General features: G+C 37.8%; 1 protein-coding gene across 1 annotated transcript in view; it reads right to left on the bottom strand.

Moving 5' to 3' along the window:
- Positions 1 to 27,337, bottom strand: part of N4BP2 (NEDD4 binding protein 2) — an 88,228-nt gene extending 60,891 nt beyond the window's left edge. The window contains exons 1-4 of the mRNA XM_047090729.1: positions 27,250 to 27,337; positions 18,727 to 18,823; positions 3,336 to 3,418; positions 1,286 to 1,628 (exon numbers count right to left, since the gene is read on the bottom strand). Coding sequence (XP_046946685.1) covers positions 1,286 to 1,514 — 229 coding nt within the window. The 5' untranslated portion in view covers positions 1,515 to 1,628; positions 3,336 to 3,418; positions 18,727 to 18,823; positions 27,250 to 27,337. The remainder of the gene's footprint in view (positions 1 to 1,285; positions 1,629 to 3,335; positions 3,419 to 18,726; positions 18,824 to 27,249) is intronic.
- Between the last annotated feature and the right edge of the window lie 456 nt (positions 27,338 to 27,793).

The following is a 27,793-nucleotide window of genomic DNA, read 5'->3' as shown; positions in this document are numbered from 1 at the left end:
TTTCTGCATACATAACAGAATACTTAAGCTCACATCACAGACTGCATAAAGAATAAAAGTGAAGTTTATCATGCATTACCAAAACTTCCCCAATCCAGAATAATTTTATCTTATACTAATCATAGCCAATAGCAATACTGAGCATCAACATTTGAAGTACTAAAGTATTAAAGCAATATTTAATTTACTCATTCAGTCAACTTTGATAGTTTCTTGTCTGTCAACATACTTCTAAACAATTTATTACAAGTTATTAATAATACTATACTGAAGACTTGACCAAACAAACAAACAAACCTCGGTTCTCACCGGAAGTCCTATGAGGTACATACTTTTATTTTTCTCATTAACAAATAAGAAAACAGAGCCAGAGAGGTAGTGGCAGAGCTGGAAACCTAACCCAGATTTCCTGATTCCAAAGCCAATATTGTGAAGTACTACTCTATTAGCATCAACTCTTAATAAGCTCTCATTCCCACAATTACAATCTTTTCCCTCAGAACACCTGGATGGCTCAGTTGGTTGTGTCTGACTCTTGATTTCAGCTCAGGTCATGATCCCAGGGTTGTGGGATCGAGCCCCACATCGGGCTCCCCTGCTTAAGATTCTCTCTCTCTTTCTCTCCCTCCCTCTCCCCCTCATCTCCTCCCTCCTCTCCCTAAAAAAATAAAAATATCTTTTCACTCAATAAATATTTACTGAGGTCCTAATATGAGTCATTAGCTATTTTAGGGGCTGGGGATACAGCAATAAAAATATTTTATGAGATCTGTCTTTATGGAGCTTACATCCTAAGACAGTGGTTGTCAGCTGGGGATGATTCTGCTCCCCAAGGGAAATATGACAATAGGTGGAGCCATTTTTAATTTGTCAAAAGGGCTGCTGAAGGTTGCTACTGGCATCTACAAAGTACAGGCCAGGGATGCTGCTAAACATCTTACTATGCACAGGAAAGCCACTCACAACAAAGAATTATCCAGTCCAAAATGTTGGTAGTTCCAACCTGTTCTAGAGGGAAGATAAAAAGAAATAAAACATAGAATATGGTATCTATACATACATCTTGTATTTAGAACTATACATATCTTGAAAGCAGAAAAAACTATGCTTTCTTCTTCCTCATATCCTTCACAATACCAAACTTAATAACTTGCCCATAGCAGATGCTCAATAAATTAACCAAAGAGAAAGAAGGCAATCATTTTTCTATATTACTGCTGGTCATGGCATAGTACATAAAGTCTTCTTACATGATGCAAAGGATTCAAACTAAACTTTTTCTCACCTTTGAAATCACATTCAGAAAGCATCAAATACACTACATCGGGATCCAGATCAGAAAACATCTCTGAGATACTGGTGAAGAGTTCTTCCTGATCAACTTTTGTCTCACACATGGAAGGAAGAGTAGTGGTTGGCTCCTCATGACTAGCAACACTGGATACGACAACTTCCTTAGAGCTTGCGGTCTTCCGAAAAGGATTTCCCCCAAGATTTTTCCTTCTCCTTGGCATTCTGACTTCCAAAACTAAAATGTTTCCCTTTTCTTATTTAAGATGTTTGATATTTAAGTCATACCTCAAAGAAAACACGGTTAAATATCTTGCACAATCCAGCAGTAATAGGACCTAAAATAGAAAGTAAGTAAAGACACTCAGACTATACAGTTATATTTCCATTTCTAAAATCGGAATGGTATCTTTATTTGACTCTAAGAAAGTACCATCAACTCTGGCAGCAAAGCCAAAAAGCAGGCAAACAACTTTTCTCTCCAAAATATTCAAGTTTTCCCAGGATTGAACATGTTAAAAATTTAAGATATTAACAAATATAATGTATCTTCACAACAGCAAGTATACTGTTTTAATTAGCATTTCATTTCAAAAAACAAAAAACAATATTCATAATGACAATGTCTACTGAACATCTACATTTGGATGTCTAATAGGCATCATCAACTTAACATGTCCAAAACTGAGCTCCTGATCACCTACTTCACACCTGCTCTTCTCAGTCTTTCCCATCTTAATTAATGCAACTCTATCCTTCCAATTGCTTGGGTCAAAAATCTTGTATTCCTAACTCTTCTCATCCCACATCCAAACTGTAAGCCAATTTTGTCAATACTACCCTCAAAATGCATCCAGAATATGACCTTTCCTCACTATCTCACTACTACCACAGCCTGTTGCCTAGATTACTTACAAAAGTCTCCAAACCAATCTCCTTGCTTCCATCCTTGCCCCTTCACAGTCTATTTATATTTAGCACAGCAATCAGAGTGACTCAGTTAAACCATAAGTCAGATCATACATCTCTTCTGCTTAACTATTTACTGGCTTCCCATCTCATTCAGGGTAAAAGCTAGAACTCTTAAAATAGCCTATAACCCAGACACTGGTTACTTCAGTGCTGTCATCCCTAGACCTTGCTCAGTGCCACTCCAGCCACACTTCACCTCCTTGTTCTTCTTTAACCACACCAGCCATGCTCTTCCCGGGAACCTTTAGATTTGGTTCCCTCTACCTAAACTACTACTCTCTCAAGTATCTATCACATTTATTTCCTCACCACCTTCCTATCATTACTCAAATGTTACCTACTCAGGAAGTCAGTCCCAACAACACTTATCCTTTCTTAACTTGAATTTCCTCATAAGACTTAATCATCTTCTAACACAATACATATTTCATTTCGGGTTTTTTTGTTTTCTTTTTTTATATTTACTACCCATACTCAAGTAAAGTGTAAGCTCCACAAGGGCAGGGACTCATTGATCTGAAGAACCCCAGACAGTCTACTTGCTCTCTTCACCTGGATGTATCTAATAACCATTTCAAATTTAACATATGCAAAACTAAATGATATTTTCCCCCAAATCTGCTCTAACCATTTGGTCTAGCTACTTTCATCATTTACTCGTATTCTGGTGTCCTAAATGTTCTTTCTGCTTCCAACTCGTGTCTCCTACAGTCTATTTTCAACACACCAGCCAGAATGATGTTCATACAGCAACATAAAACATACATACATACATACATACAACACATAACAAGTCAGAATCAGGGCCTGCTCTAAATCTTCAAGTGGTTCACCATGCCACTCAGTAAAACCTAAGTTCTTACAGTGGCTCACCTCCCTGCTGGCCTTTGATATATTCTTCCCCAAAATATTTGCATTGGTAATCTCACTCCTCCAAACCTTTATTCAAGTGTCAGTTAATGATTTCTTCTTTGATTACCCAATTTAAAATCATCTCCCCCAATCCCTCTGCCCCAATCAATCTCCCTTCCCTGACTTCCCATTGCCCATAATACCCATACTATAAAATTTACCTTTTAATTAAACTTATTGTGTCATAGTTCTCTCCATCTTCCAGAACGGCACTGTCAATATGGCAGCCACCAGCCACATGTGCCTATTTAAATTTAAATTAATTAAAATTAAATAAAATTACACCTTTATATATTAATAGCACATAAAGTAGAATTCGGAGGGGGAAAAAATTACCAGGGACAGAGAAAGGCCTTATATAATCATAAAGGATCAGACCACCAAGGCAACCCTAAATGTATATGCACCAAACAACAGAGTCACTAAATAAGTGAAACAGAAACTGACAATTGAAATGAGACATGGACAAATCCACAATTACAGAAACTTCAAAAGCCCTCTCTCAACAATTGGTAGAATAACTAGACAGAAGATCATCTAGGATACAGAACACCAAGGATACAGAACACAATTAACACTATCAATTAAGGATAATCAACATTTATAGAACACTCCATCCAACAGCAGAATACATTATTTTCAAGTGCCGACTGAGTATGTACCAAGATAGATCATAGCCTAGATTTTAAAACAAACCCCAACAAATATAAAAGAATTGAAATCACACAACGGAATCAAGCTAGAAATCAATTAACAGAAAGATAACCAATACATCTCCAAACACTTGGAACCTAAGCAATATACTAAATAATCCATGGGCCACAGAGAAAGTCTCAAGAAAACTTTTTAAATACACTGAAATGAATGAAAATGAAAATATACCACATCAAAATTTGTAGGACACAGCTAAAGCAGCAATGGTGGACATTTATAGCAAATTTACAACCACATGCATACAACATTACAAAAGAGGAAAAGTCTCAAATCGATCAATAACCTAAGCCCCCATCACAATTACCTAGAAAAAGAGCAAAACAAACCCAAACCCAAACCCAGCAGAAGGAAAGGAATAATAAAAATAAGAGCAAAAATTAATGAAACTGAAAACAGAAAAGCAAAAGAGAAAAATAAGTGAAACAAACTGATAGTTTTTTTAAATTTATTTACTTACTTTAAGAGTGCACACACACACACACACACACACACACACACAGTCACACGGGGGGAGGGGCAGAGAGAGAGAGAGAAAGAGGAAGAGAGGAAGAGAGAGAGAGAGAGAGAGAGAGAGAATCTTAAGCTGGTTCTGCACTGTCAGCGCAGAACCTGAAATGGGGGCTCAAACTCACAAACCATGAGATCATGACCTGAGTCAAAACCAAGAATCAGACATTTAACAACTGAGCCACCCAGGTACCCCACAAATTGATAGTTCTTTAAAAAGATCTTTAAAAAATGACAAATCTCTAGCATGAGTAACAAAGAAGAAAAGAGAGAAGACACAAATTACCAATGTCAGGAATGTAAAAAGGGTATCACTACAGAACCCTGTATGCTGAAAGCTTTATATGAAACACTGATGAAAAAAATCAAAGATCTAAATAAATGGAAAGACATAGCATGTTCATGGACTAGAAGACTGAACATAGTAATGATGTCAATTCTCCCCAAATTGAGATACAGAATTCCTACCAAAACCCCAGCAAGATTTTTTGTGGATAAGGACAAGATTATTCTACAATTAAATGGGAAAGACAAAGGAACTAGAATAGCTAAAACAATTCTGAAAGAGAAGAATCAATCAACTGAACTTCAAGATTTGTTTTATCACTACACTAATCAAGCCTGTATGGTATCAGTGGAGGGACAGACATGTAGATATGAAAACAGAATATAGAGCTGGAAACAGAAGAGAGAACCCAGAAATACACCAACATAAATATGCCCAACTAATTTTTGACGAAAGTACAAATGACAATTTAATGGATAAAAGACAGTCTGTTCCAACAAATGAAACTGCAGCCAGTGGACATCCACAGATTAAAAAAAATAAACTTTGACCTAAGTCTCACACTTCACAGAAAAATTAACTCAAAATGGATCAAGAACTGAAATCCAGGGGCGCCTGGGTGGCGCAGTCGGTTAAGCATCCGACTTCAGCCAGGTCACGATCTCGCGGTCCGTGAGTTCGAGCCCCGCGTCGGGCTCTGGGCTGATGGCTCAGAGCCTGGAGCCTGTTTCCGATTCTGTGTCTCCCTCTCTCTCTGCCCCTCGCCCGTTCATGCTCTGTCTCTCTCTGTCCCAAAAATAAATAAACATTGAAAAAAAAAATTTTTTAAAAAAAAGAACTGAAATCCATAAAACTATAAACATTTTAGAAAAAAAAAAAAAAACAGGAGAAAATCTCCATGACCTAGAGCTAAACAGAAACACCAAAAGCATGACCCATAGGAAAAACTGGTAAACTGTACTTCATCAAAATTAAAAAGTTTTGCTCCATGAAAGACCGTGTTAAGAAGATGAAAAGACAAGCTACAGATTGGAGAAAATATTTGCATACATGTATCCAACAAAAGATTAACATCTGAAATATATAAAGAACTTATCAAACTCCACAGTAAAAAACAATTCAACTAGAAAATGGGCAAAAAGCGTAACACCAAAAGGATGTACAAATGGCAAATAGGCACATAAAAGATGTTCAACACCTTGAGGCATTAGGTAAATACAAATTAAAACTACATACAATGAGATATTACTTACACATCTATCAAACTGGCTAACATAAAAACTAATGACAACACCACATGCTGGCAAGGATACAGAGAAACTGGATGGCCCATACGCTCTGATGGGAATGTAAAATAGTACAGCCACAGTGGAAAACGTTTTGGTAGTTTCTTTAAAAACTAAACATGTGGGGCACCTGGGTGGCTCAGTTAGTCATGCCACCAACTCTTGATTTCGGTTTAGGTCATGATCTCTCAGTTTGTGAGATGGAGCCCCATGTTGGGCTCCGCACTGACAGCACGGAGACTGCTTGGGATTCTCTCTCTCCTCCTCCCTGTTCTTCCCCTGCTTGTGCATGTATGTGTGCACAACACCATACAACAATTCAGCAATTGCATTCCTGGGCATTTATCTAAGAGAAATGAAAAATTATGTTCACCCAAAATCCTGTACACAATGTTTATAGCAGCTCTATTCATTAAACCAAAAACTAGAAAACAATTCAGATGTCCTTCATCTGAAGGTACTTCCATTCCATGAAATACTAGTCAGCAATAAAAAGGAACATACTAATGATATACAAAACAACCTAGATGAAATTCCAGACAGTTGTGCTGAGTGGAAAAAAGCCAATCCCCAAAGGCTATATATTGAATAATCTCATTAATGTAACATTTTTGAAATGACAAAATTACAGAAATAGATTAACGATTGCCAAAGGTTAAGGAAGGGATGGGAGGAAGGGGCAAGTGGGTGTGGCTTAAATGGGTAAATTGAGAGATTCTTATAGTGATGGAAATATTCTGTACTAATGACAATATCCCGGTTGTGATACCATAGTAAAGTCGTGCAAAGATGTTCCATCGCGGGAACTGGGTAAAAGCACAGGAGACTTCTCTATATTATTTATTAGAACTTCATGTGAATCTACAATCTCAAAATAAAAAGTTTAATTTTGAAAAAAATCATGTTAAATTAAAAATTAATTTCCTCATATGAGTCACATTTCAAATGTCCAATTACTACATGTGGTTAATGACTATCATACTGGACAGCAGAAATAGTAAACTTTCCTATCAGTGTAGAAAGTTCTATTGGACAACCCTGTTCAGGAATATAAGTTTCATGGAGCAAGTGAATATCCCATCTTAGGAAGATAACAAACTTTATAAGCAAAAAAGTACAAAGAGGAAATCTTAAAAGAAAAAAGTACTAACACATCTAGCCACATTAAATGTAAAATACCTATGTATCAAAAACAAAATTAAGGAAAAACATGTATAACATACAAAAATGGTTTCCCATTTCTCTTCTTCCATTCTTTCATAAACAGGGTTTTGCCGCCACCATTTCTACAACTACACTAAAATTGCTCTTACCTACCAACAATGCACAAGGGTTCCTTTTTCTCCACATCCTCGCCAACACTTGTTTCTTCTTGCATTTTTAATTTTAGCCATTCTAACAGGTGTAACGTGATATCTTGGGCCCCCTCGGTGGCTCAGTCAGTTAAGCATCCAACTTCGGCTCAGGTCATGATCTCATTGTTCGTGAGTTCAAGCCCCGCATCAGGCTTTCTGCTGTCAGCCAGAGCCTGCTTCCAATCCTGTCTCCCTCTCTGTCACTCTCCCACTCCCATGTGTACTTTCTCTCTCAAAAATAAACATGTTAAGAAAAAAACATGTGGTATCTCATTATTGTTTTAATTTGCATTTCCCCAATGATTAGTGATGTTGAGCATCTTTTCATTTGTCTGTTGCCCATCTGTATGTCTTCTTTAGGAAAATGTCTATTCAGGTCCTCTGCCCATTTTTTTTTCAAATGTTTATTTTTGAGAGAAAGAAAGAGACAGAGCACAAGCAGGGAAGGGACAGAGAGAGGGAAACAGAATCCAAAACAGGCTCCAGGCTTTGAGCTTTCAGCACAAAGCCTGACGCAGGGCTTAAACCCACACAACATGAAATCATGACCTGAGCCGAAGTCAACCGCTTAACTGACTGAGCCACCCAGGCAGCCCTCTGCCCATATTTAATCAGATTATTTGGGGTTTTTGGTATTGAGCTGTATGGAAGGTCCTCAAAAAATTAAAGATATAATTTCCATATGATCCAGTAATTCCACTATTGGGTACTATCCCAAAGAAAATGAGAATACTAATTCAAAAAGATTAGCATTATTTTCAACAGCCAAGATATGGAAGCAACTCAAGTGTCCACTGACAGATGATTAGATAAAGAGGATGTGGTATGTGTACATACACATACACAGTGGAATATTATTCAGCCATAAAAATGAATGAAATTTTGCTACTTGCAACAACATGGATGAGCCTAGAAGGTATAATGCTAAGTAAAACAAGCCAATCAGAGAAAGACAAATATCATATTATTTCACACATATGTGGAACAAACAAAACGAATGAAGAAAGAAAAAAAAGACCAAAAAACAGCCAGACTCTTAAATACACAGAACAAACTGGTGGTTGCCAGACGGAAGGTGAGTAGGGAGATGGGTGAAATAAAGAGGATTAAGGGTATACTTATCTTAATGAGCACTGAGAAATACACAGAATTGTTAAATCATTATATTATATACCTGAAACTAATATAATATCACATGTTAATTATACTTGGAAAAAAATACAAAAATTTTAAAAAGGGAAAAAAAGAGTTTTAGAAATCTAAGCAACCAAAAGGTTCTGGTACATTCTCCCATATTCATTTCAACTACAAGCCATTCTAACTTACTAAAGTAAGTGAAAAGGAAGCCCAGTAAGGTTCTGATTTTCCACCTGATTTTGATTTATGTTGTGCTTTTTATGTCAAATATTAACTTGTTTTCCAAAAAAATAAAATAAAATTGCTCTTATCTAAATCACCAATGACATACATGTCAATAATAAAAGTCAATGATAAAAAGTCCAATTCAGCAGGAAGATGTAGTGATTCTAAGTTTGCATTCAGCTTGTAAAACCGCTCCCTCTGTAGCTATTAGAAAAAGGAGCACCCCCAACAAAAAGAAAAAAAAAGGAACAATAAGGACATAGAAGATTTGAGCCATGCACTATATAACTTAATATCTATACAACAATGGACCCAATAACCACAAAATATACTTTATTTTCAAATACATAAGCAATTATACTAGAAATGAGTAACTAAAATATAACTAGAAAACACAATTGTTTCAAAATTAAGAACTACACTTCTACAGTTGAGTCAAAGAATTTCACTATGCTAATTAGTGAAATGTTAACATTAATTTAAAATAACTAATAACTAAAATTAATATTATTTAGAAAATATTTTAACCAAATAAAAATATATATCCAAGCTTCGTGAGATACAATTAAAATCATGCACAGTAAAAGATGCATATAAGTGTATATGTTAGAAAAAAAAAAGAAGGGCTGAAAAACCAACCATCTAAGCATTTAATAAGCAGTTGGGGGAAAAAATAGTGAATCAAACCCAAAGAAACTAGAAAGGAAGTAACAAATAGCAAATACAAAATAGAAAACAAATACGCAGTAAAGGGGATCAAAAATGTCAAAAGACGGTTCTTTCAAATTTAAACAATTTTTTTAAAAAAACACTGTTAAGAATGACACATCCCTGGAATGCCTGGGTGGCTCTGTCGGTTAAGCATCTGAGTTCCGCTCAGGTCATGATCTCATGGTTCCTGAGTTTGAGCCCCACGTGGAGCTCTGGACTCTGCGCTGACAGTGCAGAGCCTGCTCGGGATTCTCTCTTTCTTTCTCTCCCCCTCCCCACCTGGAACTCTCTATCTCAAAATAAATTAAAAAAAATAATACATAAATAACGACAAATCCCTGGCATGATCAAAAAAGAGAAGGCACAAATAACCAGTATCAAAAATGAAAAAAGGGACATCATTATCTAGTCCACAGACATATTTTAAAAAGAGAGATAACAAGATACCATAAATAATTTTATGCCAATACATTTTAAACTTCAAGTGAAATGCACATATTTTTTTAAATACACATCATACTATATCTGATATAACAAGATCTGACAGTCCTGTATCTATTAAAGAAATGGAATGACTTAAAACCTTCCCACAAAGAAAACCCTAGGTCTAGGTGGCTTCATAAGTAAATTCCACTAAATCATCTCTAATACCAATCTTAAACTCTTCTAGAGACTAGGAAAAAAACTTCCCAACGCATTTTATGCGGTCAACATAATCCAGATACCAAAACTTTACAAGGATATTACATGAAAAAAATTACAGGCCTATTTCACTCATGCAAATAGATGCAGGGGCACCTGGGTGGCTCAGTCAGTTAAGCGTCTGATTTCAGCTCAGGTCATGATCTCACGGTTCATGAGTTTGAGCCCTATGTCAGTCTCTATGTTCGAGCCCTATCAGCCCTATGACAGCTCAGAGAGCCTGGAGCCTGCTTCAGTCTCCCTCTCTCTCTGCCCCTCCTCTGTTTGTGCTCTCTCCCTCTCTCAAAAAATAAAACAAACATTAAAAAAAAAGTGTTTTTAATAAAGAAAAAGAAATTACATGCAAAATTCCTAAGCAAAGTATTTAAGTAAGTAATACATAAATTATGAGTGATACCATACAAAATATAAAAATTATATTATAAAAGTAATGTATCACAACTAACCTGAATTTATTTTTAGATTACAAAACTTGTTTTAATACTTTAAAATTAATCAATGCAATTCCTGACATTATCAAAATAAAGAAAAGTCATCTAATCAACTCAACGTATGCGGAAAAAATATTTGAAAAAAGTCAACATCCACTCATGATAAAAACTCTACACAAATTAGAAATTGCACGCATTTACAAAAAAACCCCACAACTCATAATTATGAAATGCTGAAAGTTTACCTTCTGCAATCAAAAATAAGACAAGATGGTTGCTATCATCATTTTTACTCTATAGTGCCACACTGTGCCAGAGGTCATAGCCAGTGCATTAAGACTTAAAAAGGAAATAAAAGTTGTAAGGATTAGAAAAAAAGAAATAGAACTATCATTATTCACAAACAATACAACTGAGTGTACAAACTATCTTTTGGGATACCCAGATAATTTAACAAGATTGCTGGACTGTATTTATCTACACAAGGAATTAGAAAATAAAAATTAAATCTGGGGTGGCTGGGTGGCTCAGATGGTTAAGCCTCTGATTCTTGGTTACGGCTCAGGTCATTATCTCAACAGTTTCTCCAGTTCGAGCCCCATGCTGGGCTCTGCACTGGCAGCATGGAGCCTGCTCAGGATTCTCTCTCTCTGTCTCTGCCCCTCCCCTACTCGTGCTGTCTCTTTCTCAAGTAAATAAATAAACTTTAAAAAAAAATTAAGGGGCGCCTGGGTGGCTCAGTCGGTTGGGCGGCCGACTTCGGCTCAGGTCATGATCTCGCGGTCCGTGAGTTCGAGCCCCGCGTCGGGCTCTGTGCTGACAGCTCAGAGCCTGGAGCCTGTTTCGGATTCTGTGTCTCCCTCTCTCTGACCCTCCCCCGTTCATGCTCTGTCTCTCTCTGTCTCAAAAATAAATAAACGTTAAAAAAAAAATTAAAAAAAAATTAAAATTAAAAAAAGAAAATAAAAATTAAAGCAAATGGTCTAGACCTATCAGCAGCATTTACAGAGCTGATATATCCCTCCTCCACAGAACACGCTAAGGACATTATCTTCTTTTAAGAACAGGGCCACTATTAGAATTTTCCCACCACTCAACTTGGAAAAAATGAAGTGTTCCAGGACTTACCCCCAGGTTCTCTTCTTTTCTCTTCTTTTCCCTGAATTACCTACTTCTTTGGTGACCTCACCTAGTCTCACCTAGTCTCATGGCTTGGATCTTCCACTGCAGACCTGTCCTAACTACAATCTTCTCAATCTCAGCCAATGGCAATTTCCAGTTGCTGAGGCCAAAAAACTCATTTTTGCCTCCTCTTTCCTTCATACTTCATGTGATCACTCAGCAAATCTTGCCAGTTCTAAATTCAAAATATATTCATGTCATATGACAACTCTTTGTTTAACATTTGAGTAACTGTAAGACTATTATCCAAAGTGACTGCACCATTTTCAATTTCCACCAGCAATGTATAAGGTCCCCATTTCTCTGTATCTTCATCAATACCTATTATTCTCCATCTTTTTGATTATGGCCATCCTAACAGTATCTCATTACAGTTTTGACTGCATTTCCCTAATGACTAATGTTGTTGACCATCATTAGGTGTGGTTTTTTGTCACTTAAACTTTTGGTGTCCTAAGAAACCACTGCTAAAGCCAAGGTCACAAAGATTTATGCCAATGTTTTCCTCAAAAAGATTTACAGTTTTAGCTTTTACATTTAGGTCTTTAATCCATTTTGATTTAATTGTTGTATATGGTGTGAGACAGGGGTCCAAGTTAATTCTTTTCCATGTAGATATCCAATTGTCCCAGTACCATTTGTTGAAAAAGACTGTTCTTTCTAGGGTGCCTGGGTGGCTCAGTCGGTTAAGTATCCGACTTCAGGTCAGGTTTGTGAGTCCAAGCCCCGCATCAGGCTCTGAGCTACAGCTCAGAGCCTGGAGCCTACTTCAGATTCTGTGTCTTCCTCTCTCCCTCTGCCCCTCCCCTGTTTATCCTCTATCTCTCTCTCTCTCTCTCAAAAATAAATAAACATTAAAGAAAAATTTTTTTAATTAAAAAAAAAGACTATTCTTTCTCCACTGAATGGTCTTGGCACCCTTGTCAAAAATCAATTGGCTATAAGTGTAAGGGTTTATTGCTGGACTCTCAATTCTATTTCACTGATCTTTATGTCTACTCTTATGCCAGTATCATATCATGTTGATTTGTAGTAAGTTTTAATATCAGGAAAAGTAAGTCTCCAAATTTTGCTCTTCTTTTCCAAGACTTTTGACTATTCTGGGCCCCTTGCCTTTCCATGTGAAATTCAGAATTAGTTTATCGATTTCTGCAAAGAAACCAGATGGTATATTGACAGGGACTATGTTGAATCAGTAGATCCTAAGTCAAAGGTTTACTTTAAAACCTCCAAAATCTCTGCATTTCATATGGAGTAAAAGCTCAAGTTCTTAAAATAGCTTATTTAAGATACTAAACAGTCTGGTTCCCTAATAACTCTTTCCAATCATTTCTTGCTACTCTCCCTCTTGCTCTTTCTTAAATTCACCCAGTATTCTCCTGCTTCACTGCCCTTATACTTAATTTGTAGCCTGAAATGCACTTTCCCTAGATATGACTCATTTCTTTAAAAATTTTTTTTTGTTAACGTTTATTTATTTTTGAGACAGAAACAGAGTTTGAGCAGGGAAGGGGCAGAGAGAGAGATGAAGACACAGAATCCAAAGTAGGTCCAGGCCCTGAGCTGTCAGCACAAAGCCCGACGCAGGGCTAGAACCCACGTACAGAGAGATCATGACCTGAGCCAAAGTCGGCAGCTCAACTGACTGAGCCACCCAGGCGCCCCTCCTGACTCATTTCTTACAAGACTTTACTTAAGGCACTTTTGCAGTGACCTAACCACCCTACATAAAACTGTGCACACACACGTTCTCTCCATCTCCCTTTCATTATCACTCTATAATTTAGATGTTCATTTTGTTTAACGTCTGTATACCCTAACGCTAGAAAGTGAACTCTTTGAAGGTAAATGTTTTTGCCAATTCTGTTTACTTTTGCATTGCTATCACTAAACTAAATAAGTACCCAAACTACATATCAATACCAAAACAATGTCTAGCACATAGTAAGCATTCAATAAACTTCTGCTAGATAAGTGAAGGATTAAGGTAAGGAAAAAGAAACAAGAAGAACAGGAAAGCAATAAGTACAAGATTCTAAAAAGAAATAGTAATACAATACTCAATAAAATTTATAAGTTTAACTGCACTGAGGCACCTGGGTGGTTCAGTCAGTTAAGCGTCCGACTCTTGATCTCAGCTCAGGTTTTGATCTGAGGGTCATGAGTTCAAGCCCTACATTGGGCTGAGCGTGAAGCCTACTTAAACAACAACAAAAAAAAGTTTAACCCTATTAATAAAATGGAATTAAAAGAGAATATTATTGGGGCGCCTGGTAGTTCAGTCGGTTAAGCGTCCAACTTCAGCTTAGGTCATGATCTCATGGTTTGCGGGTTCAAGTCCCACATCAGGTTCTGCGCAGACAGTTCAGAGCCTGGAGCCTGCTTCAGATTCTATGCCTCCCTCTCTCTCTCTGCCCCTCCCCCACTCATACTCATGCTCTCTCTCTCAAAAATAAATTAATGTTAAAAAAAGAGAGCATTATTATGTTGCCTAATAGATAAAAAATATTTTTTAAATAATAATAGCCATTGTTAGCAAAGTTATAGTGAAATAGGAATTTTCATATATTGTGATAAGAATAAACTAGTATAACCTTTATAGAAAGCAAACTGGCACTATGTGTCAAGAAATCTTAAATTACAGCTGATCCCAACAATGTTGGGAGTGGTTAGGAGTGCCGACCACCCACACAGTCAAAAATCCCCATATAGCTTTTGACTTAACTACTAATAGCCTACTGTTGACTGGAAGCCTTACTGAGAACATATAGTCAATTAACACAAATTTTGTATTATATACTGTTTTGTTACAATAAAGTAAGCTATAGAAAAGAAAATGTTATTAAGAAAAACATAAAGAGGAGAAAATACATTTACAGAACAGTAAAAAATCTGCACATGAATGGATCCAGGCAGTTTAAACCTGTGATGTTCAAGGGTCAACTGTATTTATATTCTTTGATATAGTAATTCCACTTTTAGGAATTCATCATTAAAAAAATCAGATTTACAGAGATATTTATATAGAAATGTTCAAAATACAGTAATTTTTTACAAAGAAAAACTAAAAAACAACTAAATAATGAGAAAAGAAAGATAAAATAATTTCTGGTAATAGTAAGTATAATTTATTAAATAGTTAACACATGCCAGCTAGAATGTTAAATCATGAATTTACTTAACTCTTAAACTAGTAACTATTATTATGCCTATTTTGCAAATAAGAAAACTAAGGACTACAAAAGTATCAAGCACAATATCCCTTTCGATTCCTAAAATGGAATCTATACAGTCATTAAAAACTATATTTTGGATAATATTTCATTGAGAGTTGTTTTTTTTTTTTTTTAACTTTTATTCATTTCTGAGAGACAGAGACAGAGCGCAAGCAGGGGTGGGGCAGAGAGAGACAGAGACACAGAATCTGAAGCAGGCTCCAGGCTCTGAGCTGTCAGCACAGAGCCTGACACAGGGCTGGAACCCAGGAACCATGAGATCATGACCTGAGCCAAAATCTGACGCTTAACCCACCGAGCCACTCAGGCACCCGAGGGTTTTTTGTAAGACAATGTTAGAAAAGAAGGCAAGACACAAAACTTAATATAATTTAATGGGACTAGATCAGACTGTAATATTAGACTAGAAATCTCTGGATAATTTGAGATTACAAGTAATTTTATTTTTAACATGTTACTCTTTTTACATACTACATTTGCATTTTCCAAATGATCTGTAATATATACGTATTTTAACAATCAGGGAAAAAACAACAATTACTATTAGCAAAGCTAAATCTTAGACTTCCCTCTATACTTGTTCCTCTACCTATTAAACCATGTATCCCTTCCACCTCTTTTTTCATTGTGTCTACTTATATGGAAAAAGATCTAAACATGTAGGCAGTTTAAGTGTCTAACATTTAATACAGTGAAGAACATCGTATACATAAAAACATACACTACCACCCAAATACTAGTTTTACTTTATATATCCATATTATTTCAATCCCATTTATTCACTTGAGTAATGTTCAACATTTTTATCAACTGATCTTATGCATCTTCCTTTTTCCATAAAGAGAGACTTATTAACAAACTAGTTTAAACAAGGTTATGTAGCTTCTTCACATACAAACCTGACCTAAACAGAGAGTGTATTCTAAAAGGATATGCTATATAAGAATGGGTAACATTTGATATATAATGGAGAAATGTGAAAGAAGTGGCTCAAATGAAGAACATAAAAACAAATAATATAATAAGCCATACAGAGAAAGACAGATACCATATGGTTTCACTCTTATGTGGATCCTGAGAAACTTAACAGGAACCCATGGGGGAGGGGAAGGAAAAAAAAAAAAAAAAGAGGTTAGAGTGGGAGAGAGCCAAAGCATAAGAGACTGTTAAAAACTGAGAACAAACTGAGGGTTGATGGGGGGGGTGGAGGGAGGGGAGGGTGGGTGATGGGTATTGAAGAGGGCACCTTTTGGGATGAGCACTGGGTGTTGTATGGAAACCAATTTGACAATAAATTTCATATATTAAAAAAAATAAAATAAAATAAAATAAAATAAAATAAAATAAAATAAAATAAAATAAAATAAAATAAAAACAAATAATATAAATTTTTGTTAACAATGAGACCATGAATATATAGATTTCATATACACATTTTCCAAGCTCTTCTCCCTCTATTATTTAATTTTAACCCGACAGAGAATCTAACCAACCAATACATACTTGCTCACTGATTATCATCAAAAATATTCCAGCATGGTAAGCAGAAGTCTTATCAACTCGAGTTTGTTGTTTGTTTGTTTTTTTAACAGATAAGGATGTATATGTTCTTTTAAACATTAAAAAAAAAAAATTCTAGGTTAACATTTAGAGTGAACATGAACTTTAACAATGGTATGGCAACGGTCAGTACTGTCATTAAAGTGAATATACCAGTAAATACCACTTCAAAAAAAACCCCCTTCCTATTGAAAACTACATCATCAACACAATACTGACACTAAAAAAACTCCCATGTCATTTTATAAATAAATAATAAATTTATATAAGGACAACTAATTTTAGACAATTTACCTTTACAGAAAAATAAACAGAAAATAGTAAGTTTCTATGACAATCAAGAAATATATTCTATTTAATATGCAATATCATCTACAAAGAACAGGCCTAAGAAAACTGATACTAAGAATCAAATGTATTAATAACACCTTAGCTCCTTAAAACCATCAAAAAAGGAAGAAAAAACAAAAGCATCTCTCTAGGGGTGCCTGGGTGGCTCAGTAGGTTAAGCGTCCTTGGTTCGGGCTCAGGTCATGATCTCAGGGTTCATGAGTTCAGTTTGTGAGTTGGAGCCCCATGTTGAACTCTGCACTATCAGAGCAGAGCCTGCTTGGGATTCTTTCTCTCCCTCTCTCTCTGTCCCTCCCCTGCTTGCGTGCACTCACACGCGCACCTCTCTCTGTATATTTCAAAATAAATAAATAAAAATTTTTTTAAATTTTTTTTTCAATGTTTTTATTTATTTTTGGGACAGAGAGAGACAGAGCATGAACGGGGGAGGTGCAGAGAGAGAGGGAGACACAGAATCGGAAACAGGCTCCAGGCTCCGAGCCATCAGCCCAGAGCCTGACGCGGGGCTCGAACTCACGGACCGCGAGATCGTGACCTGGCTGATGTCGGACGCTTAACCGACTGCGCCACCCAGGCGCCCCAATAAAATTTTTAAAAAATGGTAATGTTTAAAAAAAAAGCATCTCTCTATAAGGAATATATATGGCAGTCATAGGACTCAAAGCACCTCTCTATAAGGAATATATATGGCAGCATAGCAAAAAAGATCAAGAAACATCTCTCTCAGGGTGCCTGGGTGGCTCAGTGGGTTCAGCATCCAACTCAACTCTTGATTTTGGCCCAGGCCATGATCCCAGGCTTGTCGCATCCAGTCCTGTATCAATCGGGCTTGCACTAGGAGTGGGATCTGCTTAAGATTCTCTCTCTCCCTCTGCCCCTTCTTCCCACCCACCCCCCTCACTCATGCTCTTGCTTTCTCTAAAATGAGAAAATAAAGAAACATCTCTGTCATAAACAAATGCTACCAAAACCAATCAATCCATCTTAACTGGAGATTAAGTTTCCTACAAAATGATTTTAAGTGTGCTACTGCAATAAGGGTAAGATAAGTACTAATCTCATCAAAGTACCAAAGAGTGTGTCACTGAAAAAGACAGCATTTACAGAAAATGTAACTAATAATCTTAAAATGTATCTATCTATGCCCTAAGAACTATTATACTTGATCACTGAAGACATTCTAAATATCAATGGATAAGAGTATGGCTAAATAAATTATGATAAAAATCACCTTTTAGAATACTAGGCAATTGTTATAAAATTTAAGGTAGAACGAAGAAACCATATGTGTGCAGAAACCAGAAAGATCTCTTAGACATATTCTTAAAGAAAAAAGCCAGTTGCTGAACAATATACACTTTTAGCTAAAGAATCCAGGAAGGTGTGTTTCTACAGACTTCTTCAATACTTTCTATAATCCTTCATTACATACTGCCAGTCCTAGTCTTGCTTGGTTATTTTAGAGTCTCACATTGTTGGTTTTACCAACATATTTTCATCTGTATGTGTTTATTTTCCCATCAGCCATGTTCCTTGATTACAGATTATGATATATACTTCAATCTGGCAGTCAGCCATAGTCCCATATAGAAAATGGGTGCACAGATAATATATGCAGATGGCTAACAATATATGAAATATGAAGAAGCAGTTAAGAAGCAGAGAAATGAAATGAAAACACACATTAAAGGGGAAAACCAGGACTACAATACAGTTGTTTTATGCAACCACAAACTCTTCGAGAAATTCTAGTAACAAAATTTGTAACTACATTTTCCTTCTGAGAGATTTTTTTTTAATCACGCAAATAAAAAGGCTTGAGAACCTATGTGTAAAATATTCACACTCTATGACTTAGGTTATACTTACCATCTGCCTGGCTTTGATGCTACCAACATGCTTTTTAAGGCCACAGTTGATATCTGCAAACTCTACAGCTCTTCCTGTTACCTAACATGTCTTCTTACTATAAGTAAAAAAATAGTAAGTTACATATTTTACATATATAATAAAGACAAATTTATATCAAACTACAATCCTAAATGATATCAAAGTTCAAAACATATATAATATTTATAATACAAATATATGAGATTCCACACAGAAAGCCATAAAAGTAAAAAAAAAAAAAAAGAAAAAAGACCAAACTCATTTGCCACCACTGGAGGTAACTACTACACTTGGAAATGGTTATATTAAAGGAACAAACTAAGCACTTATTTTTCAAAAAGAACATTTTTTTCAAGGTAACAAATAGCCCTAACTGATAAGGGAAAAGTCTTCATAGAAGAGGACAATGCAACACCAATGTACAAGGAACAATATAATTTTAATATTTATAATGAATAACTGAACGGGAATCAATAATCATCAATGAAGGCTAAAATCATTAGGTGAAAGGTTGATAGTGATTTACCTGGTGTCAAAGTAGCAGGTACAGATGATTTACTAGATGCAAAAAAGAAAAGATAACTTTACAATAAAATGATCTGGTTGTCACCACCTTAGCCTGGTGATCAAACAGAATCAAAATGATAGGACAACTAAATGTTATGTGCCTCTTAATATGAAACAATAGGAGTACAAAGCATTACTAAATATTCTTCCAAAAATCTTTAACCTGAATCTGAAACACGTTTAGATTTAACACCCAGTTTATACAAAATACAGGGTATAAAGAGGTTATACTACACCATGAGTAAATAAATGATCAGCAATACAAAAAACATAGACATTCTCAACAGACCTACCAAGTCTGTATCACGGGGTAAGAGAGGGAGGGTGGTGTAGACAGGTAAGAAAGGCAGTGCTACAATAAAAAAGACTCAAAGAGATAACTAAATGCAATGGGTAGCTCTTAATGTGAATTTGGTATTAAGAAAAAAAAACAAAAAATGTTTGGGGAACTGAAGAAATATATGGTATGAGTATGTTAGGGAATTATTGTTATCTTGCTAGAAATAATGGTTTTATAGTTATAGTGGAGAATATCCTTTTTCTGGAAGATATATGCTAAAGATAATGTCTTCTCATAATTTAAAAGAGCAAATTACAAGCTAAATCCTTAAATGAAATTTAGGAAAGTCCAAAATATACACATATATAACATAAATGTATAATACTCAAAAAATATTATTATATCTGTTTATCTATCCATATGTACTCTGAGAAGAAAAATCCAATCATGCTATAAGGAAAGGAAGAAAATGAAAGAAGAAATTCTAATGGATAAAACTTAAGAAAAGGAGGGGCTCCTGGCTGGCTCAGTCAGTGGATGATGACTCTTGATCTCAGGGTCATCAATTCAAGCCCCGTATTGAGAGTGGAGCCTACTCTAACAAAAAATAATCATCATCATCATATATATAAATGTATGTATATGTATACACACACACATGTATATATACACACACATACATACATATACAGTAAAACCTTGGATTGCAAGTAACTTGCTCTGCAAGTGTTCTGCAAGATGAGCAAACACTTCTAACAAATTTTAACTTGATAAACGAGTGATGTCTTGCAATACGATGTCTTGCAGTGCAAGTAACACATGATGCTGATGGTTACTCTTCTCTCTCTTCTTCTCTCTCTTTCTCTCTCTCTCTCTCTGCAGGATTGTGGGCGAGCCTGAGCTCAGATGCTCGGTCTCAGGCCATGGTGTTTGGCAGAAATCAATGATTTTTCAGAACATTGCAAGGCGCCCACAATAGGCACTAGTGTATCTTTTGTCACTTCAAAGCACCTATGGACAGTCCTTTGCTTTTCCATGCTGAGAGTAAGCTTAGAAATGCTTTGCTTCATTCTAGGTCAGGGTACCTGCAGATACAGACCCTTTTCTCTGCTGCCTTATTGCCAGTTATATTAAATACAATATATGACAAGAGTTTATTAATACTGTAGTCAACAATTCTGTGAGCATATACAATGGCCCCCATGCAGAAAAAGGTTGAAAAGAAAGGCAGTAAGAAAGAGATGATTATGGTGGAAGCTAAGAAGGAAATCATCAAGAAGAACGAACAAGGTGTCCAAGCAGCCAAAACGGCAAGATTTGTAAGAAGTCTGCATCAGCATCTCATCTATAGAAGAGAAAAAGATGAAATCTCACTTCAAATGAGATTAGGGAGATGAGTAAATGTGAGAAATGGTACAAAATTTTGTAGGAAAGCACCATCAGAAAAGGATGTAGAAGTGCAAGCAACGAATGTGTTTAATGACAATGCAATGTCACATTTCCACAAAATCCTCAAAAGGAGGCAAAAACCAAGTGTCACTGGATAGGTTCCTTGTTAAAGTTGCACAAAAAGAGAAAGATTCCAATGGGCCAATAGATTGCAGTGATTCCATTAGTGATAGTGAAAGTTGTCCTACACAATAACCTTCCTCACTCTTGTCTCCCTCATACCAGCCACAAAGGTTTTTAAAGGTAAGTGCTTTTACCTTAGGTGTTTCTTTTTCTTTATATATTTTCTTTATTATTTTGTACTATGTTACAGTATTGTAATCATTTTTATACGAACATTTTGGGATTGTGGAATGAATTATCTGACTTCTCATTATTTCTTATGGGGAAATCCACTTTGATATACAAGTGCTTTGGATTACAAGCATGTTTCTGGAACGAATTATGCTCATGAACCAAAGTTTTACTGTATATATGTATTTTTTTCAGTGAAGAAAAGGACTCCGAATAGCCAAACAACCTTGAGAAATTAAAACAAATCTAGAGGCTTCACACTTCCTGATTTCAAAACATATTAACAAAGCTACAGTAATCAAAACAGTATGGTACCAGCATAAAAAGACCTAAGAACAGGGGCACCTGGGTGGCTCAGTATGTTGAGCATTGGACTTCAGCTCAAGTCATGATCTCATGGCTTGTGGGTTTGAGCCCTGTGTCGGGCTCTGTGCTGACAGCTCAGAGCCTGAAGCCTGTTTCAGATTCTGTGTGTCCCTCTACTGCTCGCACTCTCTCTCTCTCTCTCAACATAAATAAATATTTTAAAAAAGAGAGAGAGAGAAACCTAAGAACAGTTGCAACAGAATATAGAGCCCAGAAATAAATCCTCACATATATGGTCAAGTTATCTTTGACAAGGATGCCAAGGCTACACAATGGAGAGGGGATAGTCTTTTCAACAAATGGTACTTGGAAAACTGGATATCCACAAGCAAAAGAATGAACTTGGACCCTTACCTGACACCATATACAAAAATTAATTCAAAAGGAGTTGAAGACCTAAACATGAAACCATAAAACTCTTAGGAAAAAACACAGGAGAAAACTTCATGACCTTAGACTGGCAATGACTTCTTGGATATGGCACCAAAAGCACAGGAGACAAAAGCAAAAATACACAAATGGGACTACATCAAACTTGAAAACTTCTGCACAGCAAAGGAAACAATCCACAGAGTGAAAAGGCAAATCTACAAAACAGGAGAAAGTATTTGCAAACCATGTATTTGATAAGGTATTAATATCCAAAATGTACAAGTAATTCCTGCAAGTCAATAACAAACAAAAAAAATCTCAAATTTTGAAATGGGGAAAGGACTTGAATAGATATTTCTCCACTGATGACTGATATACAAATGGCCTACAAGCATATGCAAAGATGTTCAACATCACTAATCATCAAGGAAATGTTAATCAAAACCATGAGATATCACCTCACACCTGACAGGATGACCACCACTAAAAAAAAGGCGGGGGGGGGGGGGGAGAGGGGGAAGGGGAGACAAGATAGGCTTTCCAAAACAAGATTAAAGTTTTTAATAGTGATAAAAAGATTTAATAGTAATTCCTGAAACAATCAAGGTGGTATCACCTTAGAATTATGAATTTATGCTTAGAATTTATCCTAAATTCTAATTACAAAGTTAATTTTAGAAATATTAGATGGGCACCTGGCTGGCTCAGTCAGATCTCTCACTCTTCATCTCGAGGTCATGATTTTGAGCCCCACATTGGGCACAGAGATTATTTAATAAAATAAAACTTAAAAAAATAAATATTAGAAAAAACTGATTATCACATCCGTAGAACAATGAAATTTCTTAATTTGGATATATGAAGCAATGACAAAGGAAAAGAACAATGGATTCATGGATGAACATTTTAAACCTCAGACAAATAAAAGTAACCAAAAACAGCAAGAAAAAGATTTTTAAGAAAAAACACTATAAAGAAGATGTGGTATGTATATACAATGGAGTATTACTCAGCAATCAAAAAGAATGAAATCTTGCCATTTGTAACTGTGTGGATGGAACTAGAGGGTATTATGCTAAGCAAAATTAGTCAGTTGGAGAAAGACAAATATCATATGACTTCACTCATATGAGACCTTTAAGAGACAGAACAGATGAACATAAGGGAAGGGAAGCAAAAATAATATAAAAACAGGAGGGGGACAAAACAGAAGAGACTCATAAATATGGACAGAAAACAGAGGGTTACTGGAAGGATTGTGGGAGGGGGGATGAGCTAAATGGGTAAGGGGCATTAAGGAATCTACTGAAATCATTGTTGCACTATATGCTAATTTGGATGTAAATTTAAAAAAAGAAAAAAACACTAAAAACCATATATTTGGACCATTCTCAAAATTTTAAGAGAAATAGACCTATTAGGTAATCAAAGGACATGAACAATCCATGTTTAGAAAAAGTGTCCATCATCAGTCTAATGAGGTTTAGTGAAACTGGTACACCCAGAACCAGGGCTCAGCCAAGTGCAACATATGGGTTCTTCCAGCCAGTAATTCCACTGATGGTCATAAAAACCTAGCTGGCCTAGCCACTTTCTTCCCCCACGGAAATTAATGAAATGTTGGTGGTGTTTGTTTGTTTGTTTTTTTAATTCTTGAAATTATGTGAATTTGGATAGCAGAAATTCATTAACCTGAATCCAGATGTACTAATGAAATAATTTCTGGAGGACAAGGCTTAGATCTTCCAACAGCCTGCCCAATCTAGACATATTTTAAAACTATAGTACAGTGGGTAGGAGGGTAGTTAAAACCAAAATTCAGAGTAATGTTATCATCTGTCTATATTTTAAAAGCAAAGTGAACTACTCACTACAATGTAAAGGGAAAAATGTTTATGTGACAAACCAATATATCTTGTTTCAACAATTTTAAGACATACTTTTACATTTCTGCGTAAGGATACATCCTAAAATCAATGATACATCACTGCTGCCTGGAGCTGTTTTTTGTTTTAATTTCACAGAGGTACATAAAACATCCCATCTTATAACTGATGGGATGAATGGTAGATATTTGGAAATGTCATGATTTACTTGATATCAAAGGTTTTGTTTCAGAGGGCCACAAAAAGAATATGTTAAGAGTAAAGTTTCAGGGGCGCCTGGGTGGCGCAGTCGGTTAAGCGTCCGACTTCAGCCAGGTCACGATCTCACGGTCCGTGAGTTCGAGCCCCGCGTCGGGCTCTGGGCTGATGGCTCAGAGCCTGGAGCCTGTTTCCGATTCTGTGTCTCCCTCTCTCTCTGCCCCTCCCCCGTTCATGCTCTGTCTCTCTCTGTCCCAAAAATAAATAAACGTTGAAAAAAAAAAATAAAAAAAAAAAAAAAAAAAAAAAGAGTAAAGTTTCAGGTCACAAAGATTCAGGTTTGCCTGAATCCTGGCTCTACCAAATACCAATTGGGTAATGTTGGACAACATTCTTCACATTTCTCATGTTTTCTGTTTACTCATTTGTGAAACAGTATGAATAACAGTGCAAATCTCATACAACTGTGAGAATTAAACAGTAGCATACGTAAAGTGCTTAAAACAGTGCCGGGCATATACATATACACTCTTAGATATGTGGTAGCCATTTTTATTACTATGAGGATGAAGGCGATGAGGCTGATAATGACTTTCGGCTAATTCAATGGTAGGCATGGTAAATATTTTTTTAAATGCTCACTCTCTTGGGGCACCTGGGTGGCTCAGTCAGTTGAGCGTCCGACTGCAGCTCAGGTCATGATCTCATGGTTTGGTTCATGAGTTCGACCCCCGAGTCGGTCTCTGTGCTGGCAGCTCAGAGCCTGGAGCCTGTTTCGGATTCTATGTCTCCCTCTCTGTCTCTGCCCCTTCCCCACTCGTGCTCTGTCTCTCAAAAATAAACAAACATTAAAATGTTCAATCTCTTCTTTAATTCTTAATAAAACTGCTTCTAAAGGCATTTAATAGAGATCTGTTAAGATTCAATATTTGGCCTGCCTTATTCTTCACAAGACTTACACCATGAGTCTGCATATGAAAAGCTGAAGGGAAGGAAGGCAAAGATGACAGCCGTTTTCTGAAATTCACATTGACTAATACATGGTTACTGCTTTGCATATTAAAAGACATGCAAAACCATGGATAATCATGAAGACAGAAAAGGAGATTTTTTTTATCAGTAATTATTTTTTTTCAATATATGAAATTTATTGTCAAATTGGTTTCCATACAACACCCAGTGCTCATCCCAAAAGGTGCCCTCCTCAATACCCCTAACCCACCCCCCCCCACCCCCCATCAACCCTGTTTGTTCTCAGTTTTTAAGAGTCTCTTATGGAAAAGGAGATTTTTAAAGAAGGAAAATCCTCAGATACTGTTAAAAAATATGCACCTACGCTGATATTTATTTACTCTCTACTGTGTACACGATACTATGCCTCCTTCAATAAAGAAAAAAATACTCTTGTAATAACTTAAGCGTACTTTTTGTATGCAGTCCAATACGTGGTCCTCTTTACTCTTCCCTTCAAAGTTATTAAAGTCAACAGGTACACAAACTGACATTCCTCAGTACTGTATGCTGGGTTTCTGCACTGGGATTTTGAACTGGGTTTTTTTTTTTTTTAATTGTTCATTAGTCTTTTTCATGAACTAAACTGTAGCCTCCTTGTACAAAAGCAGCCATTTCTTTCCTATTCTTCCCACCATTTCCAGCACCGCAGCCCCCCCCCCATCCAGGCACAGTCGCTTAAATTAATAAAGGCTCTATCTAGCTTAGGAACTAAAAAATTGTTGATTTAATTTCTGACCTTTAAAAATGAGCAATGTTAGAAAACTGAACCACGCGATTATCAAAACACAAAACGCATGACGTTTACATTTCTTAAAGCGTGCAAGGGTTCTTTCATTGAAAACTGAATGATGGTTAAAACAAGTTACAAAACAGCTGGGTGTTTGAGAGAAAAACCATAGAAATAATAAAAACGGAACAAAAGACTGATATTAGAATGAAAAGACATTTTTTTAAAAGTGAGAAAAAAGAGGCGGCTGCAAATCATTGTTTTCGGTGAGAGACCAGGTTGATCTCCAGGATTTTCTTCCCTGCGCTCAACCAATCCCCACCTTTTCTGAGTTAACCAGTCTCCAGGCAAGCAGCGCTTCTTGATTGGCTTAAAGATATCGAGTAGAAAAACCAGCCAATCCTGCCTTCAAGTCGGAACTGTGCTATGGAGACATTACAACCACTGCATGGCGAGAATGTGTACAAACCTGTCCCTGCCACAAATATCAGATCCTAGTTCTAAAGACTGTTGCCGAAAGGAAGATTCTTTAAAGCCAACACCAAGCGTGATCTGGCATCTGGCATCTACACTTTATTACTCTAGCTCTCGGGGACGGGGGAGCCGGGGGGAGGGGGGTAAGTACTGTTTTAACCAAAAGAGCCTACGATATAAACTGTCCCGGTCAGATGACTCCCTTTATCAAAGACAGATTTCCAAATGGGTATCTCGGAGAGGGTCCGGTTGACTGCAGGGTTTAAGAAGGGTCCCAGTGAGGATCAAAGTTACGGTGGGGGAGGGGGGTGCGGACGAGGGTCAAAGGGGCACAAATACCAGGGACTGGGGATGTCTCTGCACAGTATCCAAAATCGGAACGCGTGGAGCGAGAGGCTGTCTTTGGATATGAAGAAGTGAGTAAATAAACGGCTTTGCTAAGACTACGTGCTCCAGAGGGTGGCCCAAAGTTCCAAGAACGCTCCGCCTGGGAAACGCCGAAGGCGCTCGAAGGGGCAAGAGGTCAAGTCCCGGCGGGAACCGACGAAGCCTGGGGGCTCGAGAGGGGTGTGTCTGGGGCCTGGAGGCCCGCCCGAGAGTGAGAGGCCGAGGAAGGGGCCGCGGCCCCCGCCTTCGCCCGGCCTCGGGCGGCGTGCCATGGCCCGCCTCTCGCCGACGCCTCACTTCCCCTCCGTCCAGGCGGCCAGGCCCGCGGGCCGGGCTGGAAGTGGCCCACGCTGGCCCACCACGTCCGGGGATTTAGGTTTCGGTGGCAACGCCGCCCGCCGCTGCCTCAGGCCCTCCGCTTCGGCTCGGGGTCCCAGGGTCCCTTCCCTCCCGGACTCGCCACCCCGCCTACCACCCGCCGCCTTTACCTGCTCCGGGAGCGGGTGGAGGGCGTCGAGGCCGGGGCCGCGTCGTCGAGTGCGCGACGCGGCGCCGCGGGTCCGCAGCCCTTTCCCGCCGCCGCCACTGCGCTCTCCGGCGCGGCGCAGGGCTGGCGAGCAGCGGCGACCGCGGGGGGGAGACGCGCCGCGAGCGCCGGGCGGGGAGACACTGCCGCTCTCTGTCCGGCCGGGGAAGAGCAGCCTCGCAGCAGCCAGCCGCGAGAGGGCGGGTGGGCGGCCGAATGGGGAGGAGGGGTCTCGGGGAGTAGGGAATGGCTGCCACGTCGCTCAGGTGGCTCGCCGCCCTCCGCCTCCCCCACCCTCTCCAGCTCCCCGGCGCGACCTCTGGTTCGTCCCCGAGCTCCGCCATGGCGCGTCGGCCCGCCCCGCGGGGCCGGCTCCGGGGACCCGGCCCGCGGGCGCTCCCGCCTCTCACACTCCTAGAGAGTGAGTCCCGGCCTGGCCGCTTCTGCCGCATCGGACCCGTCTCTCCACCGCCATCCCCACTACCAAAAAGCTCGCCCGAAATCCT

Source organism: Lynx rufus, unplaced genomic scaffold (genome assembly GCF_022079265.1).
Source record: "Lynx rufus isolate CCGP_SWC_20201006 ecotype Redwood Valley unplaced genomic scaffold, mLynRuf1.p SCAF_3, whole genome shotgun sequence".
Taxonomy (NCBI): Eukaryota; Metazoa; Chordata; class Mammalia; order Carnivora; family Felidae; genus Lynx; species Lynx rufus.
Note: the sequence above shows the minus strand (reverse complement) of the source record. Positions and strands in the feature narration are given on the sequence as shown.